General features: G+C 41.0%; 1 protein-coding gene across 12 annotated transcripts in view; it reads right to left on the reverse strand.

The window, feature by feature from the left end:
• sorbs2a (sorbin and SH3 domain containing 2a) overlaps positions 1–18,047 on the reverse strand; it is an 89,451-nt gene that overhangs the window by 5,791 nt on the left and 65,613 nt on the right. For 6 of the 12 annotated variants that reach the window (XM_046048157.1, XM_046048151.1, XM_046048159.1 and 3 more), the window contains 14 exons: positions 16,448–16,514; positions 15,549–15,599; positions 15,232–15,445; positions 14,826–14,940; positions 10,279–10,335; positions 9,514–9,563; positions 8,348–8,523; positions 5,003–5,082; positions 4,654–4,751; positions 4,144–4,258; positions 3,895–4,023; positions 3,276–3,470; positions 1,866–2,882; positions 630–1,100 (listed from right to left, as the gene is read on the reverse strand). In XM_046048157.1, coding sequence (XP_045904113.1) covers positions 630–1,100; positions 1,866–2,882; positions 3,276–3,470; positions 3,895–4,023; positions 4,144–4,258; positions 4,654–4,751; positions 5,003–5,082; positions 8,348–8,523; positions 9,514–9,563; positions 10,279–10,335; positions 14,826–14,940; positions 15,232–15,445; positions 15,549–15,599; positions 16,448–16,514 — 2,835 coding nt within the window. The remainder of the gene's footprint in view (positions 1–629; positions 1,101–1,865; positions 2,883–3,275; positions 3,471–3,894; positions 4,024–4,143; positions 4,259–4,653; positions 4,752–5,002; positions 5,083–8,347; positions 8,524–9,513; positions 9,564–10,278; positions 10,336–14,825; positions 14,941–15,231; positions 15,446–15,548; positions 15,600–16,447; positions 16,515–18,047) is intronic. The other 6 variants (XM_046048154.1, XM_046048152.1, XM_046048155.1 and 3 more) reach the window with 6 other exon arrangements.

The raw sequence follows: 18,047 nt of genomic DNA on the forward strand, positions 1-18,047 counted from the left end.
CCTAATCACATGCTGTAAAACATCATCCATCAGCATGCAGATGCCAAATTAAATCCTCCTAAACACACACACCATAGTGCAACCAACATCATCAACACACTAATTATAGGATGTTCTCTGCTGTCAATAAATCATTACTTCCATGATAGTGTACAATGTATGTTAGTGTACAAAAGATAAGGTATTCTCAGCTACAGCTGCAACAAACGATTATTTTCCATATCTGTTAATCTGTTGACAATGACATTTTGATTAACCGTTAAGTCTATAAAGAGTACAAAATAATTGTGAAATAAACACAATTTACGAGGGCTCAAAGTGACGTCTTCAAATTGTACTTTTGTCCAACTAACATTCTAAAACCTAAAGATAGTGAGTTTACAATGATATAAAACTGAGAAAAAGAATCATATTGTCTTGGCATTTTTCCCGCTTAAATGACCAATCAGATTATTGTTGTCCAATGATTTTCTGTTATTGATTAGTTGACTTCAACCACAGTCTCAGCTGCACTAATGTCAATGACACAAAAGTTAGCAAAGCATATTATCTAACGAGTTCTTGTCATAATCCCTGGTATTACAAACATGATCTAAATCAATGCCATCATCTCCACATTCCAGCTTTACCTTCACCTTGGGAGACCTACATCCTGCATGGGGTACAGTTGGAGGAGTGGGGGGAGAGCATGGAGTGGTGAGTGGGGGGGAGGCTGGTTTCAGGGGAGACAAGGCGGGATGGGGAATAGGCGAGTCTGAGTTGTAGGCAGAGCTTGCTGGGTGAGAGACAGAGCGCTGTGAGGAGACGTTTGGAGAGGGGTGAGAGGAGTGGATGGGAGGTGTCAAGACAGGTGGAGAGGGAGAGACTGGAGGTAGCGGTGATGTCATGAGGTGAGGAAGGGATGGGGGTCGAAGGGAGACAAGAGGAGAGGCAGGGATGGTGTTAGAGTCCTGCTGTTGTGACCAGGAGAAAGAAGGTGAAGGAGTGAAAGAACAAGTAGAAGAAGAAGCAGGTGGTAAGGAGGTCAGAGGTGGTGGTACAGAGGGTGAGGGCAGGCTGGGGTGAGGAAGCTGTATCAGGGTGGAAGGAGACACATCAGCCTACGGAGGCAATGACACACAATTCAATTATGAAGCTGAATTCACAACATCACAGAAACTCAATGCTGAGGAAATCTTTTAATTAAATTCTGTTAAAGTTTCAAAATATGGCTGTATTGTACGGAGCCTCGGAAGGGTCATGGAGGAAATTATTTTACATGGATTTTTTAAGTTGTACTTTTGAGTCTTTGAGTCTAAGAAAAATATAACACTTCCAACATAAATCCTTAAAAACATACAGCATTTTTTTTGTCACAACAAAAGTTAAATGATCAGACAACTGTGTAAGAAAAGAACTAAAGGCTGCCAAAAGCACCATGCTGCCAAACAGTGATATTTTCTTACTTGAGCATCCATGCATATTCTTTGATTGTTAACACACAAATAATATGTGGAAAAACTCCTCCTCCTCACATATACAATACTTTATCCTTATACTGGCTATATTCAAGATCATTCAATGTTTACTATGTAGTGTACTACATTTACTGTTCATCATTTATTTGATAATCTACCCACTATATAGCACACTCATAAATTCCAACAATAGGCTTTTTCACAGCAGACATTTTGACTTGTCATAGTAGAAAAGGCTCAGGTGTTCCTAACAATTACTTGTAACATGTACTTTTATAAGAGAATCCAAAAGCTGGTATATTTTTCATATATATATATATATATATTTTTTTTTATATCCCTCCATCTCCATTCCAGGGCCCTGTAGTGTTTCCAAACTCAATAGATGCAGCTCACACCATGCTCTACCTGCGGACTGAGTCTCTCATTAAAACCTTTTATGTCCTCCTCTTTGTCTTCTCTAGCTTCATCCTCTTCCTCAATGAACAATTCAGTACATTCCCTTCCTTTCATCGATGGTAGTCTCTGGGACTCGACTGTTTGCTCATTCAAAGCTTCTGAAAGCCCTCCCCACGTGATGGAAAGCGGCTCAATCATCACAGGATTGTGAAACTGCACCTCTAACCGAGCACCGCCTGTCGAGTCGCTAGCTAGAGTGACAACTGGGGGTTTCTCTGCTGGCTGATGGGATTCTTCTGCTTTTAGCTCAAACCTGCCCCGGGGTTCATTGACTAGCATAGCTGGTGGGGAATCTACCGCAGACAATCTTGAAAAGTCAGCTGAACTGGTACCACTATCCAGAATCATGGACAACAGCTCATCGTAAGGGTCTTTTACTTGCAGCTTGACATCAGGGATTTTACTGCTTTTGTGTACTTGCACGTTTGACTTGTGCTGCAGAGGAAATTGCGCTAGTGATTTTATTGGTTCCTTCACTGTGCAGGATAAAACCTCTGGCTTAGAAATGTGTAAAGTTTGGACTATTCCTTTGTCACTGTTGTATCGAAATGAAGAATCAGGCAGTGGCGAGGTAAATGAGGAACGAGGAAGGGGAGGTGGAGAAGGAGGTGGAGGTTGGGAGAAAGGCAGAGCAGCTGGGGTGTGACCTAAAGTGAGTCTCCCTTCTTTAAAAGGAGGAGTTCTGGAAAATGTCTGGGTTGGCAGGGCGGAGCCTCTTTGTGATGGCACAGGTGAGAGTGCCTTAGGCTCCTGAGCCTTTAGAAAAGGTACAAGGTCAGCAGGGAGAGGGGGTGGTGTGGGCGGTACAGGTGTGGTCGTGAGGGAACGAGTGGGAGTGGACATTGATGGGTCCAATGTGAGGGACAGCCACTCGTTGGTGATAGCTTGCAGCTCAGGCCTTCTCAATGAGGGGTGAAGGGAGGGGAGGTCATGAGTAGTGGAGGATGGAGGTAGATGGTTGAAAAGCTCCATGTAGGTAAAGTAAAAAAGAAGGAACAGTGTAATTTATAAAACTGTAACACGGAGGTTTTGTGTGTGTGTTGTATGTCAACACAGAGCTTAAAAGCTATGTTTGCACCCTTATGCAGATGATGTATTTATTTAAATACATTCCCAAATAACTATAACATGTTACTTTTTGAGGATGTAAATTGTTTGTTGACATTTGTGATGTTGGTTAAAAACCAACACTACTGTTCACATGCATTAATAAATACCCCAAACATATAAATCAATCAATTAATTTATAAAGCAGCTTTTTTGTTTTAAATTTAACAAAGTGCCACTTAGAAAATGTGTATGTCTATTCCATTAGTTAACTGTATTCTGTTGTGTCACAATGTTGTAGTGATTCCCTACCTTGATGGGTGTAGAGCTTGGTGTCCGGCTACCAGGGTAACCATGTGGGTCTATTTGGTGGGCGGAGCTCTTGGACGGGGAGCGCTTGATGATGTCAACGTATGACACAGGAAAGATTCCCTGTTTGGTTGTATCTGGGATCTTCCCCTCATACCAGTTCTGGTCCACCTGCCTTATCACAATTACTCTCTCACCCTACACACACGCAACACAAACAAAATATACACACGATTTTTAATGCACTGTTGTAATAAACAGAACTCCAAAGTACTAGTTCTCATACTTCTTATAGCCACTGTGTAGAATTTTTTATGTGATCATAGCATGTTCAAAATCATCAAATTAGTCACATGGCTTACTTTTTCTGTAGACACTGATGATTTTCATGTTTTAACTACATCTGGATGATTACTTGTTTCTCAATAATTTGATAAAATGTGTATCATTTGGTATCCAGTCCAGTAAAACTCAAAACAGTATAGTTCCTCAAGAAATACAAGGTTTCACCTCATAATTATAAACCAATGTAAACCTATTACATTGTTGCAGCTTTTCATTTGCACACGCACACACACACACACACACACACACAAACACACACGCACACTAAACAGGCTACCTTTCTGAGAGACAGCTCCACATTAGTATCAGCATTGAAGTTGTAGCGAGCTACTGCCTCTCCAACTTCTCTGACATGTGCTGGCGGAGGAGGACGAATCGGCTGCTGCTTCTCTGAGGACGGCACCTTCTGTTCATGTGCATTTATTGTAAATGTGTGTGTTGAAGAGGGACAGAAGTCATTACATATAAGATATAAAATTGTGCACATCAAAAGTACTCACATACAGTTTATTAGTTGCACACTTACTTCTACATATGACATGGGGAAAATCCCAACATGTCCATGGTGTTCTCCTTCATACCAGTTGTTATCTATCTGCCGGATGATGTTCACTGCATCACCCTTCTTAAAGGTCAGCTCCCTGCAACACATTCGTGTCATAAAAGTGCCAGCACACAGGTGTGCACATGACCTGACCAATTCAACCAGCAAAATTAATTTCGTGTAAGCAGCGTCAGCTACAGAACGTCAGCCACTGAAGCAAGATGAAATAAAATCGAGTGCAGCAGAAATCAGCTTTATTCATGCGTATATTCAAAGACTGCATAAAATAAATCAGTTAAAGCCATTCAAGTGTGGTGGTTAGATGGGACAATGAAGTTTCTTAGAAAGCAAACAAAACTTTATGCAAGAAATGCTAAATAATCTGACATCATAACATTGAATGCAATTAGTAGATGTGTTCATATGCAGTTAGATACTCATGCTTTAAAGCTTTTCTTCCTTGTGCTTGCACTGTGCATTTACTGTACTCACTTAGCTGTTTGTGCCTTAAAATCATAAATGGCTCTTGCAGGCTGTTTCTGATGGAGGAGAGAGAACAGAATAAGTTGTGTCATCTGTTTATGGGAGACCTAAGAGATGGAAGTGAGAGAACAAAAAGCCGGCAAGCATTACCAGGCAAAAATAAAATATAGCTCTTTAAAGTTTGTGAGAAAATATGTGGTACTGTGAAGCTAAGGACAAAAAAAAGTAGGTGTTATTTCTCAATAAATTTTAAGAACAAAAAAGATTAACTATTTAAGTGCACATTGGTGTCACAAATACTAGCTATTATTACACAAACAATAATAATAATATACTATTATTAGTTTCAATGTTGTACCTCTCTGTCAGGAGTAGGCCTTCTACTCTGGGGTGTTTGGCGTCCATCGATTGTGGAATAACACCTGGAGACATCCTGGTCTGTGATTAGCAGAGACATATGAAAAGGTCATGGGGGTTACACCACAGTAACCAAAATGTCACATGCATGCTCACAATAAAACAATGTGCTTTCGGGAAGTACCGAATGGTACACTGATGACGCCATTCCAACAGGTAAATGAGGGAATGAGAGCTCGGAGTCAAAAATAAGTGCGTTTTATTTCTATTTCATAGGAAAAAACAAGGAGATTGTGATAGTGACACAATATGACACATGCAATCCTACAAAATAGCTGAAACATGAAACAAGGGGAAGACAGCCGAAAAAACATAACACCATTTACAAACATAACCATACAAGCAAATGGATTGAGGGAATAAACGATTGTGGGATAATATGATGACTCCATGAATGCATGTGCAAAACAGACAAATAATACAACCAAAAAAACCAAAACACAAACAAACAATAGAAAAAACAACAGAGGAACATTCACACCAACCAGACTAATATAGCCTACTCAAATCTCAAATATTTCTTTACCTCAACTACGGAGAAACCCAGGCCTTTATTTGAGACAATCTATTGTTTTATAAGTATATATTTATCACTTTTTAGTACTGTAAGAAGCCTCCCTTTTTTCTGAACTGCTCCTGTTTTAATTTGCTATTTCCAGTGAGGGTAGCAAAGTCACGTCTTACTTAACATTCTGTTGCTCTGATTCTGACAGACATGTTGTTCTACCACACTACGTTACTAGCAGACCATTAATGTGAAACATCAGCATTTAGTGTTTAGTTTCACTGACATTAGCTTAACACGGAACAAAAGAATGGCCATTATTTTAATACCAGTTTTTACTTGAGAATTTATTGTAAACAGGTCTTAGGTCTGAATGTTGATGTAGATATATTAAAAAGCACAGTAATGGATGTATCGGCTGAAAAATGACGGAAAAAGGGAAATGAGCCTAGGTGATACTGGAACAGACATTGAGGTAATGTATGTTGATGCATATTTGGAATGTGTATGCATGTATGTGTGTATGTTTATGTAGAAAAAAAATTATATGTAAGTATGACTGGCAACATGACAACATGCACATGTGCATATTTGAGGTATGATGTGTGTATTATCTCCACCTGAATAACAGAGACCATTTCCATTGCCCTGCACCTCTCCATATTCATTATTGTTTGAGGTGTCTGAGGGGTGTCCGTAACAGGCACTGATTGGTGACTGTAGCCGTGGTGACTGTAACCGTGGTGTGGAGGGATCCCCTCTATACGAGGCATACCCAGTTGGGCTCCCATCTGGGTATAAAGATGTAGAGGAGTGACCGCCGAGCCAACACCCCCTCCTCCCCCGCAAAGAGGAGCTTCGTTCAGGCACATTTGGGAGCAGTTCGGCCAGTATTCTCCTTAGGATGCTATCATCAGGTGCCCTAGTTCCTCTGTGGCCTCTCTCTGATTGAATGTGCTCATATATGTCTCTCAAGGCTGCATCTAGTGCTTCATAAATGGCCTGTTTGGACTTGGGTCTGCTACCTCGATCTCCGGCACCACTGCTTCTTCTAGAGGTAGGTGGTGAGCCCTTTTTCCTGCGGAAAGGCACTGGGCTGACCAGGAAGGCCAGTTTGGACATCGCTTGCTGAGATTGCGAGCTCTGGTTTTGGGAATGGCTGCTGCGGCTCTGATGTGAAGGTCTCTGGTGCTCCTGGCGTGCTCGTTCTCTCTCATGGCGAAGCATGGTTGTGAAACGAGTATAAGAGGCCGGGCAGCGGCCTTTACAGGTGCTGATGAGGTGCCGGTGTTGGTAGCCCTGGCTCTGGCCTAGACTTTGGTGACCAGGGTGGTGGTGATGATGGTGGAGGTGATGACGGAGGTGGTGGTGGTGGTGGAGGGTGGAGGAGCCATACAAGCTCTCAGAGGAGGTTAGCGAGCAATGGTCAAAGTCACTCTCACTGCAAAATGAGGAACCCTCCACCTGGATGAAGTCACTGAGGTCTGACGCAACAGCGTCTTGTTCACTGTCAGAGAAGTCTGGGTTGGTTTGTGGGCCTTGGGGAACAGGAGGAGCGGGAAAGGACCTCCCGCGGCCGGGCTCTGGTCCAGCACGAGGTTGGCCCTCAGGTGGGCTACGAGGTCGATGCAAGTGTTCCATGGAGTGAGGTACTGTTCCACTGTTGCCGTTGTTATCTTCCTCAAGTAAAGATTCTATTGAAAAACGGCGTTTTGGAAAACTGGGTGTGCCACCACCGCCACTGCTGGCTCGAGATGAGGACCCACCTGGTGTGGTAGTGCCTGAAGGCATCTCATTGTCACCCAAGTTGGGCATGGATTTGGACTTCTTAATAAGGCGCTCATATTCAGAAATGCGATTTGGCACCATATCGCGTGGCACCTCCATGCCCCAAGAGGGTGTCCAAGGAGAGAGGCGATGGCGATGCAGGTGAGGTTGGCGCTCTAGCTCCAGGATGCGAGCCCGGACCGAGCGTATTACTTCAGATGGGATGATCTGAGCTCGGTCAATCTGGTGCATCTTGCGATAGAGCTGGAGAAAGCCTGGTGAATCATGAGCCCGTCGCCGTTGGAGACGAGGCAATGAGCGAGTGGACGTGGATACAGTCGAACCTGAGGGATTCCCATCACAAACCAGTGACCCAGCACTTTCTGAGCGGGTGGCGTTGCGCCCGCCTGAGCCAGAATGCCCATCATTGAGTAAGTCATCACAGCTGCGTGACTTGAGCTTGCCAGTGGAGGGCGGTACTTCCTCCGCACTGCTCCATGTCTCGGGATCCTGGGATTCGGTCTGCCAACTGTTTTTAAAACAGACAGACTGCTTGGAAGAGGAGCTACCTTCCCGGCTGGCATCCTCATGGCAATGGACAGTGTCAGAGGGGTCAGGGGGCAGATAAGGATGCTGATAAGGACCTGGAGAGGTCAAACTGTTTGAATACATGTTGCATGCGTCCCCACCTTTCAGTTGTCCAATATAGAGCAGCGTGGTGAAAGAGAAGAAGGAGGAAAGCATGTTAAGCAGAAATAGCCAGCAAAAAGGTGTAAGCGCAGGGGAGAGGAATAAGAATAAGGAGAGAAAAGAAGGTGAAAAAAAAGTGAAAACAGTGATTTTATGTTTTTTTTTTTCTTTAGACTTCCACCAATACCAACCAAGGAAACTTATGACCACACCAGAGACATTATATTGTGAAAAACACAATAAATGACAACAAAGTACACACATAAGACAGAGAGAAAAAAAATATCAAGTAAAAAGGAGTTGTATGTGTGTACGCGTGTGTACCTTTGGCTCTGGAGGGTGAGGATGGTGAGGAACGAATCATAGGCTTCTTTAGGCTACTACTGGGTCTGTAAGCATCCACTGGTTTAGGGGAAGTTGCAGCTCTACTCTGAGACTGAGCATTCGCTTGGGAACTGGATGGCTCAGACTTCCTTCTCTTCCTGTAGTCGCTGGCAGCACTGCAACACAGTCAGACATCAATGACGACTGCTTTCAGAGCAATACACTGGTTGATGCAGTTTGCAGATGGCAAATTGAATTTGAGGTACTATAAATGTCTTGTGAGTACATTCTATTTACTAAATTTCCTGAATCATCTGTATTGTACAAACACAGTATAGACCAAAGTATAATAAATAACCACCAAGTGAATAGTGCTTCACATCTCTAATCAACCTCTGTGATCTTTGTGAAAACAGTATAAAACATTTTTACTCTTTTCTAAACCTGTAAGTTTAATTCCAGGCAAATGAACTTCATATACACATATTGCTACAGATGGTCAAAAACCTTTTTTCCCCCAATTCTGGGAATTTTCTAAGTTTAACTTAGCTGAAGGTTTTCATGGTTATTCATGGACTGAGACAACGTTACCATCCATGGAACTATTAATGCATTTTTAAGTACATCCTACAAAAAATCTGGCTATTATTCTTGTGCTCGAAAAGATGAGACAACGAGTTATGTTAACTTCTCTTATTCAAAATGTCTAAAAAGCCAATGGGCTTTCTATTGAGAACAAACAGACTCAATGTCACTAACATGCATTACACGGCCTATTCATCACATCCTATTTCTGCCCTTTCTGTTCACCGAGGAAAATGCGACTGAATAAGCAGGCCACTTGTGAAAAGGGAGTAGGACAAGGAGAGGGGGGGGATAGGAGGTGAAGGGCAGAATCAATAGGTTGGGTGGGTTAATTTATTCTGGCTCAGCTAGTGAGAGGGAGATGCAAAGTGCCCTGCCTTTAGTGACAAAAGCAAATAAAGACTAACACTTATCCTTGCAAATCATCCTTAATAGCAGACAGAGAGTCTATTTGCACCAGAAGCGAGGCAATTTAGAGCAGTTCTGATTCTGTGCTGAATCACAACAAGGACCACTGCTGTTCAGAGGATGGGGGGAGGGAAGGAGGTGATGCAGGGGAAAATAAAAGAAACGGAGGTTACCTCGCAGGTCTCTCCGGAGGCTTGTCAGCAGGAGCGATGTGCAGGGAAGTCTGAAATAGGGGAGACAACAAAAGAGAAAAGTGAGCTCTGTAAGAACAAAGACTCGAGGCAGAGCAGCTCACAATGCACAGCTTGCATGCGGTTGTTGCTGTGCCACACTCAAAGAGCTCCCTCAGCATAAGGTGCGATGAATGCTGGTTCCACATGGCACACCTGCCTGAGAAGACACCTACCGGTGTAAACAGTGAAGAGAAATTTCTGCTCTCTCTTGGGATGTTCTGGAGGACGATGGCAAAGGTGATATAGCAAAGGATGTTGTGAGCTGAGCTCAGGGGGCAAATGTTGCCCTGCAAAATCTGGCATGGATCAACTGGAATGGGTCTTACTGATAAAGAATGTTTGATATGCTTTAACAGCAAATGTCACACAATAATGTTGGGAAAAGATTTCCAGTGAATTCTATTTTGAGCTCTAAATCAAAAAATCTAGATCTTATAATAATAACCAATAATTTTACAAGAAATATTATAACCAGCACATGTTCATACAATGCCAAGGAAGAAGATGAATAGCATTTCAAAGCTATACGTTTTCACAGAGCAACATCATACTTGTGTTGATGAAATCACACTAAATTGGGCTACATTAAATTATACTCATTTTAGGCAATCATATGTTACATTTAACAATATAGATTTAGGTTCCTGTGATTGGTTAGGAATTGTGAGATTAACAACACTACTGGAACACAGAATGTGAGATTACCTCAATGCGCTGGCGAGCGGAGATGTCTGGATTATAATCCAGCCTTTTTTTAGGAGGCTTGAGCCCCAAGCAGCAACAGTGAGCAGGAGGAGGAGGAATAGGAAGAAGGTGAAAATGAGGTGAAGGAGGAGAAGCAGTGGTGACATCATGGGGAGAAACCAAAAAACAAGGAACATGTGGAGAGAGTGACACCCATTAGAGAATATGAGTAACCAGAGATGGACTAAGTCACAAACGTTGCACATGTGCTTTGCATGTACAATGCACACATGTGTACAAACTCAATACATACTAACACACTTTTACTAACACACACACACACACACACACACACACACACACACACTAAACGTAACGTTCATTCATATCACATTCTGATATCATCTGTTGATGCTTTATTCCTATGCTAATTGCAAAAAGCTTCCTTTAAACTACAGTATGTAACACATTAGGCCTATATCAGCCTTTATACCACACACAAATACACGCAGAAATGTGCCCATGTACCACACACACATGCAAAGTATCAGAGCAAGCTGTAAAGCAAAAAGCAGAGTGAAGCACAAGCTGAAGTGTTGTGTTTATTAGAGAGTGCAATGAACTGCACTCTCAAATGCTGTGATTTAGTGCTGGTTTCCAAGTGCAGCTAATCTATTGTTCAGTCAAAACGTCGTGTGACTTGTCACCTCAATAAACACTCAAACACTGAACATATGAGATCCTGTCCCAGCTGGACCAGTCAGTGCATGTTGGGAAACCATCTATACTCTAAGGGCTTATTCGGTGATGTGAAGCATTCAAAATATTGCAGGTAGAAATCTCAGTCCACAGCCCAGCATGACTCTGGGAAGTCATGCCAGCACAAGATGTGACATTTTCACCTGAACATTTCGAATAAGCCCATCAAATCATCACATGATGTCATGCTGGCATGGACAGAGGCATGTTCTAAAGATAATTAGGGCAATTTGATCCCAGATCTGTGGCTAGAGGCAATCCCTGCTTTGAGCCACTAGGACATTATTACAACCTACATCCAGCAGAGGGCACTAAAGCATGTCGCTTAAAGATATGCAGAACATTCCTCTACCAAAAGATAAACAAAATGCTAGCAGAAATGAACAAATGATCAAATGAATAAATAAAAGGCTGATTCATTGATACACATGTTCAAGAGATGGTAAAGAAACTGCACATACTCAGACTGTTATGCAGAGCAAAATTATAATATTCATCATTAGGAAACTAATCTAGTGCATGTCAATGTTTTGATTGACTGTTCTGTGCAGTTCTAAAAGCCTAAAAATCAGGTCATCTAGAGCATCTGGAGTACACTTTATTTTAACCTATTGTCCTGCTTAATTTGGGGCAAAATGCAATAATGAACCAACTGAAAATAAAATTTCAATGTAAAAGTTTGTGTGTGAACATATCAGTGCCTGCTAGCCACCAGATCAAAAAACCCAGCAACGCAGAGACATAAAACAGTCTGTCACAAGGGTGGGGAGGGGGGGGGGGGAGGTCACAGCACCCAACAAGTACCACATGCCCAAACAACTAGCCCCACCCAGTCTATTGGTGGAGACATTTAAAAAATCATGGGTGGGGTGGAGAAAGTGGGTGTATGCCTAGGGCAGGGTTGTGGTTGAGGGAGTAGCTATGGCCGTGACTTACCGGCCGCCCAAACTCCAGCTCGGAAAAGAACTTATACCAAGGCTCGTTCTCTAAATCTATGTCATCATAGGTCTAGGGAAAGCATGACAGGGACAGAGAGAGGAGGTAGAAGAAAGACAGAAGAAAGGGAGTGTGGAAAGAAGTCACACACAAAGAGAGACATGGACCTCATGGTTAGGAATGGGCAAAGTGAGATGGGCACAAGATGAACCAGGATGAAGATTTAGACTGGCTCGTGGGGGCGAAAGCAGTGACGCAAAACACATGTTCCACTGAGAAATTAAAAACAAAAAAGAAGAACTTTTTTCTTCACTGCTTTAACTGGTTTAACAGTAATTCCAAAACTTTAGGGAATCCAAACTGTTTGCTAAGCAGTGTACAACAGTGCCATATTATCAGACAGTAATTAATCTAATATGCACAGTCCAACTCTTGTCACCACTGGGAACCAAAGAGGCAGACAATTTCCCCATTTAGACCCTTTTGAATTGATATTCATTAATTTCATATGCAGAAAAATGAATAGGGCTGCCTTACTCTAAGCCATAATACAGGTGACCGATAATGAAAATCAGCATGTTACAATGACCACCACACAGTCTTTCACTGAGTAATGTCAGAGTCTCACTAATGGAATTCATTACATTTAAGAAGATGATGAAGGGGCACATATTGAAGAACTGTTTGGGAAAGACACGAGGGGTGATTTACATGTGTAAGTGTCACTTCTACACTAGTGGGAGGAGTATAGTATCAGTATCACAGTCAGCCAGCCAACTTACCCAAGTGCTACACACTGCCATAGTCTAACTAATGCTCATGTTAAGTGCTTGCTCAGAGAACAGGTAAAACACCAAGGGAGGACAGTGCTATAAAAGGCTAAACTGGCCAAGAGTGTTTGTATTAAGAGATGTGTGATAAACTGCCAAGCAGTTCATTAGAAATAAGGAAATTACCAAATTCTTCCCATTTAATCCTATTTACATCTTTTTAAATTGCTTTGTTTCTCTTTTTAAGCCTGTCTTACTGCCTTCTTATGTCCTGTGTAAAGCACTGTGAATTACCTTGATGTCGAAAAGTTCTTCACATTTCTGTTATCTGCCACATTATCCCCTATCAGCACTCATCATGTCACAACAATATATTACTAAGATGCTTTTAAAGGTGGATTTTTTTTTAATAAGAAATTTATTTAGGTTTCAGAACTGAGATGTATATTTGATGTAAAGGCTTGTCAGCTGCCATCCAATGTTGCATTTTGCTAAATGTTATTAGCTGAAACAAATACTGCCATTTTGCATGTATGCATGTAAATTATAGACAATTTGCCTTTAGGCAGCAGACGTTTATCTCTACTAATTTGATGGATTATAACACCCAGCTCTTCCTTTGATTTACAGAGATACATTTTCATACCCTATCAATCTGCAATAAACTGTGTCAGATGGGATGTAAGTATTTACATGCAACAAAATTAGGCATGTAAAGCAAAAACAATGGTTACCGCTGTGTAGATGTTAATCATCTACTTGTTTCTGTTGTAGGGTATGTTTAAACTCCAACAAGTACAGCTTTCTCCATTTTTATCTCCATTTACAAAGTTCAGTGTGAACTACAGTCAAGAGGCTTATTCATTTTACTGTTATTTTAACTGTAGAGATGATGCAGTGGTTTAATACTCTGCTCCCACATGGAAATGGAGTTTTCACACCAAATGAAACCCTGCAGGAAATGTTTTGTAGGTGTTGCGGTGTCACATCTCTCTAAAAAGAGAATTCTGCTTTGAGATAAATGACTCACATTGTAAAAAAACAGACGCCTGGGGCAGGGACTGACACAGACTGTAGACAGAAAGCAGAAACTAAAGAAAAACATTTTTGTTCACTGTGGCTCATAATTGTCCAAATGGACACCACCGAATAAGATGTGTTTGGGTGCCATTTATTACCTTGAAGAGTGCAGAAAAAAGCTTCTGAACAGACAACATATTTAGGGAGTCTCAGACAGCAGATTAGCCAGCGTGGGTTCACATCTACTCTCTTCAGCTTTCTCCTTTTATTGCCTTCTCAGGAACTGACTCATGCATTATTGCCCAGGGAGAGCTCTCTGCAGCCATCACATTAAACATCTGCAAAACCTTCCCAAAAACCTTTTCTTTTTAATGTTTCCACACATAATAGACTTATCATCTATAACACATTCTCCATTATCTTGTCCTCATCTAAGATACCTCATGTCTACTATTTTTTGCCCACCTTCTACACAGTAATTATCTCTGCTGTCTGCTTTGTCATTCACCCCACACAGAGTAAAGTCACAGTACAGTCACTATAGGATGTACCACTGAAAACCTTCGCTTTTTAACGCCCACACTGTGTCTGACAGTGAAAGAAGTCCAAGCAAAAGCCCATAATATGAAAATTTATTGACAACACAGTAATGTCTGCAAAAACTAGCAAGTAAGGAAGGTAAATGTGCCTGTGACTCTTCTCAATTTGAGGACTCAATGTAGTTTTTTTTTTTCTTATACGGTCGCTCCATCTCTGCAGTGGTGTTTCACTTAATGTTGTTTATTGTTACCTCATCAGACATTAACTTTTTAATTTAGCAGAGCAGCAACAGAATATATATTTCATTGAACAATTACAAGAATAGCTACAAGAATAGCTTCACGTTCAGCATCATGTCTTCTAAATGTTATAAAGATCACATTTCATAGCCTGAGCTGATTCCATACTGCCTCCTACAGGCCTCACAGTTTAATCAAGGAAGTCAGTGAGGTGACGATGGCCACTAACTTGTCAGTGTGTTTTAACAGGAACATTTCAGAATTCATTATAATCAAATGAAATAATTTTTTTACATATACTCACTGGTCTTTCATGCTCCAAAATAGAGGACTTCCCAGGCTCATACTCAAAAATACTCTTGGGCTCTGCGCGGTACTTTCGTGTGTCCACTTTCCTGTTGGGAGGACCCCATTCATTTCTGGTGCAAAAAAACAAAAGTTTCTTAAAAACAGATTCTTCTTAAAAAACATCCTGACTCTAAGTTAGTTAATTATTCAAGCACATAGTACATTTTTAAATTAACATAATTTAAGGTGGCTCAGAATTCATGTGAGCAAAAAAATATTAAATTAAATACTTAACCCATTCCATGTATTAGTTCACGTACATCACAGCGGGATTTCAATTTTGTGCTTGTACAATACTGATTGGCATTATTTCATAACTAATACAGAGTCATAAATGAAAGAGAGAAGACAAACTCTCTTACGCGTCAGGGGAGTCTTTCTCGCGGTCACTGTCTCTGGCCCTCAGTTGGAGGAGAGATGGCATGGGCGGAGGTGGTGGAGGTATAGGGGATGGCGAAGGTTCCCGAGGCCCCAGATGCCCCCCGTTGTCTGAGGGGCTTTTGGAGAGTGGCCTGTATGTATGCGTACGGGGAGCGGGGTGGGCCATGGTGGCGTTGGATGACAGGCTGTAGTCATCTGTTAAGGACAGGACAGAGGAGACATCAGAGGGAGACATAATGAGGCAGAGCAAACCAGAGAGGAGGAGACAACTTTTGTTATATTTAAAAACATCTCTCACCATTGTTTATGACAGCATACGTTGCATTGTATGTGTCAGAGTAGTCATCATCTGTAGAAGAAAGGAACACAGACTGATATGCAATACATGCAATTCTCCAGGGTGAACTGCACCCTTAAAGTCAGGTACAAAGTAATTTCCAATAGTGACCATTTTTCACAGAGGCAGGAAGTATCAAAACCACCCAAGCAGCATAAAACACTTCTCCTTTGTTCTGCCACAAGCTCACCGTGTTTCAAACTATTGTTTATCCAATATTTCTTTTTTTAATTATAACAAGGGCGATCGCATCCCAGCGCAGCAGCATATCAGCCATATTTTGATTTAACTGTAGTATTTGATTCTGCAAATGAGGAAACTTCACATGTTCTTGAGTATTTTCAATTCTACAAGGAGGTGACTCAAAAGATGCGATTGGAATATTGCTCGTGGGGACTCTCCAAGATGCATCATAAAATGTTTTCATTAAATAGTGTGTGTGTGTGTGTGTGTGTGTGTGTGTGTGTGTGTGTGTGTGTGTGTGTGTGTGTGTGTGTGTGTGTGTGTGTGTGTGTGTGTGTGTGCGTACGTGTGTGCAGCCTGAGCAGTTATGAACAAACAAGCCTTGTACTGACTGTGTGATTCTGTGAAGCCTACAAAATTATAGAAGATTTCCCAGGACAGCTCAGTCTCTAATAGAGGTTTCCATCAATTCCTCCTGCTCTCAGACTCCATAGCTCTCATCTAATGAGTTATGGCTCTCAGGTTTTTTTTTTTTTTGATTTAACAATAATTGACATGCACAGACACAAAGATACACACTTGCATGCATGACCAATTCCGCTCATAATGTCTGATGATCAGATCACATAAAATAATGGGACATTTCTGCTGTTCAGTGTGATTTGGTCCAGACTTACCTGCTTTGTGAACCTTGTGGATCTGTTTGAACATAGTTTTGTACCAATCCTTAGGCCTATCCACCGTCTGTGTAGAGAGAAATAATCATAAAGATTTATGTGCTGTGAAATGCAATATCAACTGCATAGATGAAATTAGAATGTGGAAAGGGTTTCCGCTGTTTTATAGGAGTAGAGAAAAACACACAGCCTCTCAGATCCATATTTCCCTAACGGATAATTTAACTTTTGCTGAGACATGAATAAATTATTTATAAGATTCAGTCATATCATATTTAGAGTCACTCTCCATACCATGCTTTTAAAAAAATGATTAAGCTTGTTCAGTGAAAAAAATTAGGATGACTTAAGAATGACCAAGTCTCCTTTTTTTCTTTTCAACGATAAATGATCATGTCAAAAATCATTAGCATCAGGCTTTTTAACTTAATTCAAGGTAACTTCTCTTAATTTGTCTTATTAAGATATACAATCTATTTATCAGCTATATAACATGACTGTAAACTGAAAAGTGGATTGACATTGTCATCACCTGCACATCGAAGACATCTATTAAAGAGGCAGTGCAAAGAAAAATACATTTTCCAAGTAATCATGTGTTACTTATGTTATATGTTAAATATGTGTAAAAAGTAAACATTTTTTGAGTATGTTTATATCAAAATGCCTCTCCTTTCTTTTTCTGTAAAACAATGAAATGTTTTTGATTACTCATCTTAAACATACATTTATCCAATCAAATGTGATTTGGGGCAACAAGCCACACCTATTAATCCATACATGTCTATTAGCTCTTGGGTTGTAGTAGGAAGTAGAGCAATGTCATAGTAGGATATGTGTTTGGATATCAGTTGGCGAATAGTTTGTTTACTTTTCCAAATAATGTGGCTGAAGTTTTAATTAATTAATTTTTCCCTGCTCCTCCTCCTGATCTAAGAATCAGGTGATGGAGGTGTCCTATGGCAACCCAGTCAAACCTGAAGGATTTGATTTAAATCCCTCTTGTCTTTATACCTTGTGTACATATCCTTTTTCGCTGGGAAATAGGTCACATTACAGAAGATAAAGACGCTCTACCTTCTGTTTCACTGTGACGTCAAGAGAAAAATATATGTTGCATTCAATCACTGCATATTGTACAGTATGGTATGTTTTTTGTGTTCTTCGGCCAGTCTGACGTTTTCCCTGCTTACTAACAAAGAAGTGAAAAAAAAAAACCACGATGCTTATTCATCATTCAAAAGATCTAATTGTGTGTAAAGTTGATATTTCAGCTTTCAGACATCCTCCATGTTGCCACAATAGCCAAACATATAGCCAAAACAGCAAGACAAATGCATAACAGTGTTATCAGTAACTTGATAAAGTACTATGGCGTTTAGAGAAATTGATTTCAGCAGGTTTTGTTTCGCAGCACAGAGGATAAAGAAGCCATGTTGCTACAAAACTAAAGTGGGAGCTTTTGGTGCTTTGCGTGCAAAATCCAGGAGAAACCCTGGTATGTGTGTCTTTGTGTATGTAGTATGGACAACAGCCACTTCAAAAAAGAGCTATCAAATGGCAGAGAGACTTAATCCTCTCTTTATTCAGTAGCACTAAA

Source organism: Micropterus dolomieu, linkage group LG04 (assembly GCF_021292245.1).
Source record: "Micropterus dolomieu isolate WLL.071019.BEF.003 ecotype Adirondacks linkage group LG04, ASM2129224v1, whole genome shotgun sequence".
NCBI lineage: Eukaryota > Metazoa > Chordata > Actinopteri > Centrarchiformes > Centrarchidae > Micropterus > Micropterus dolomieu.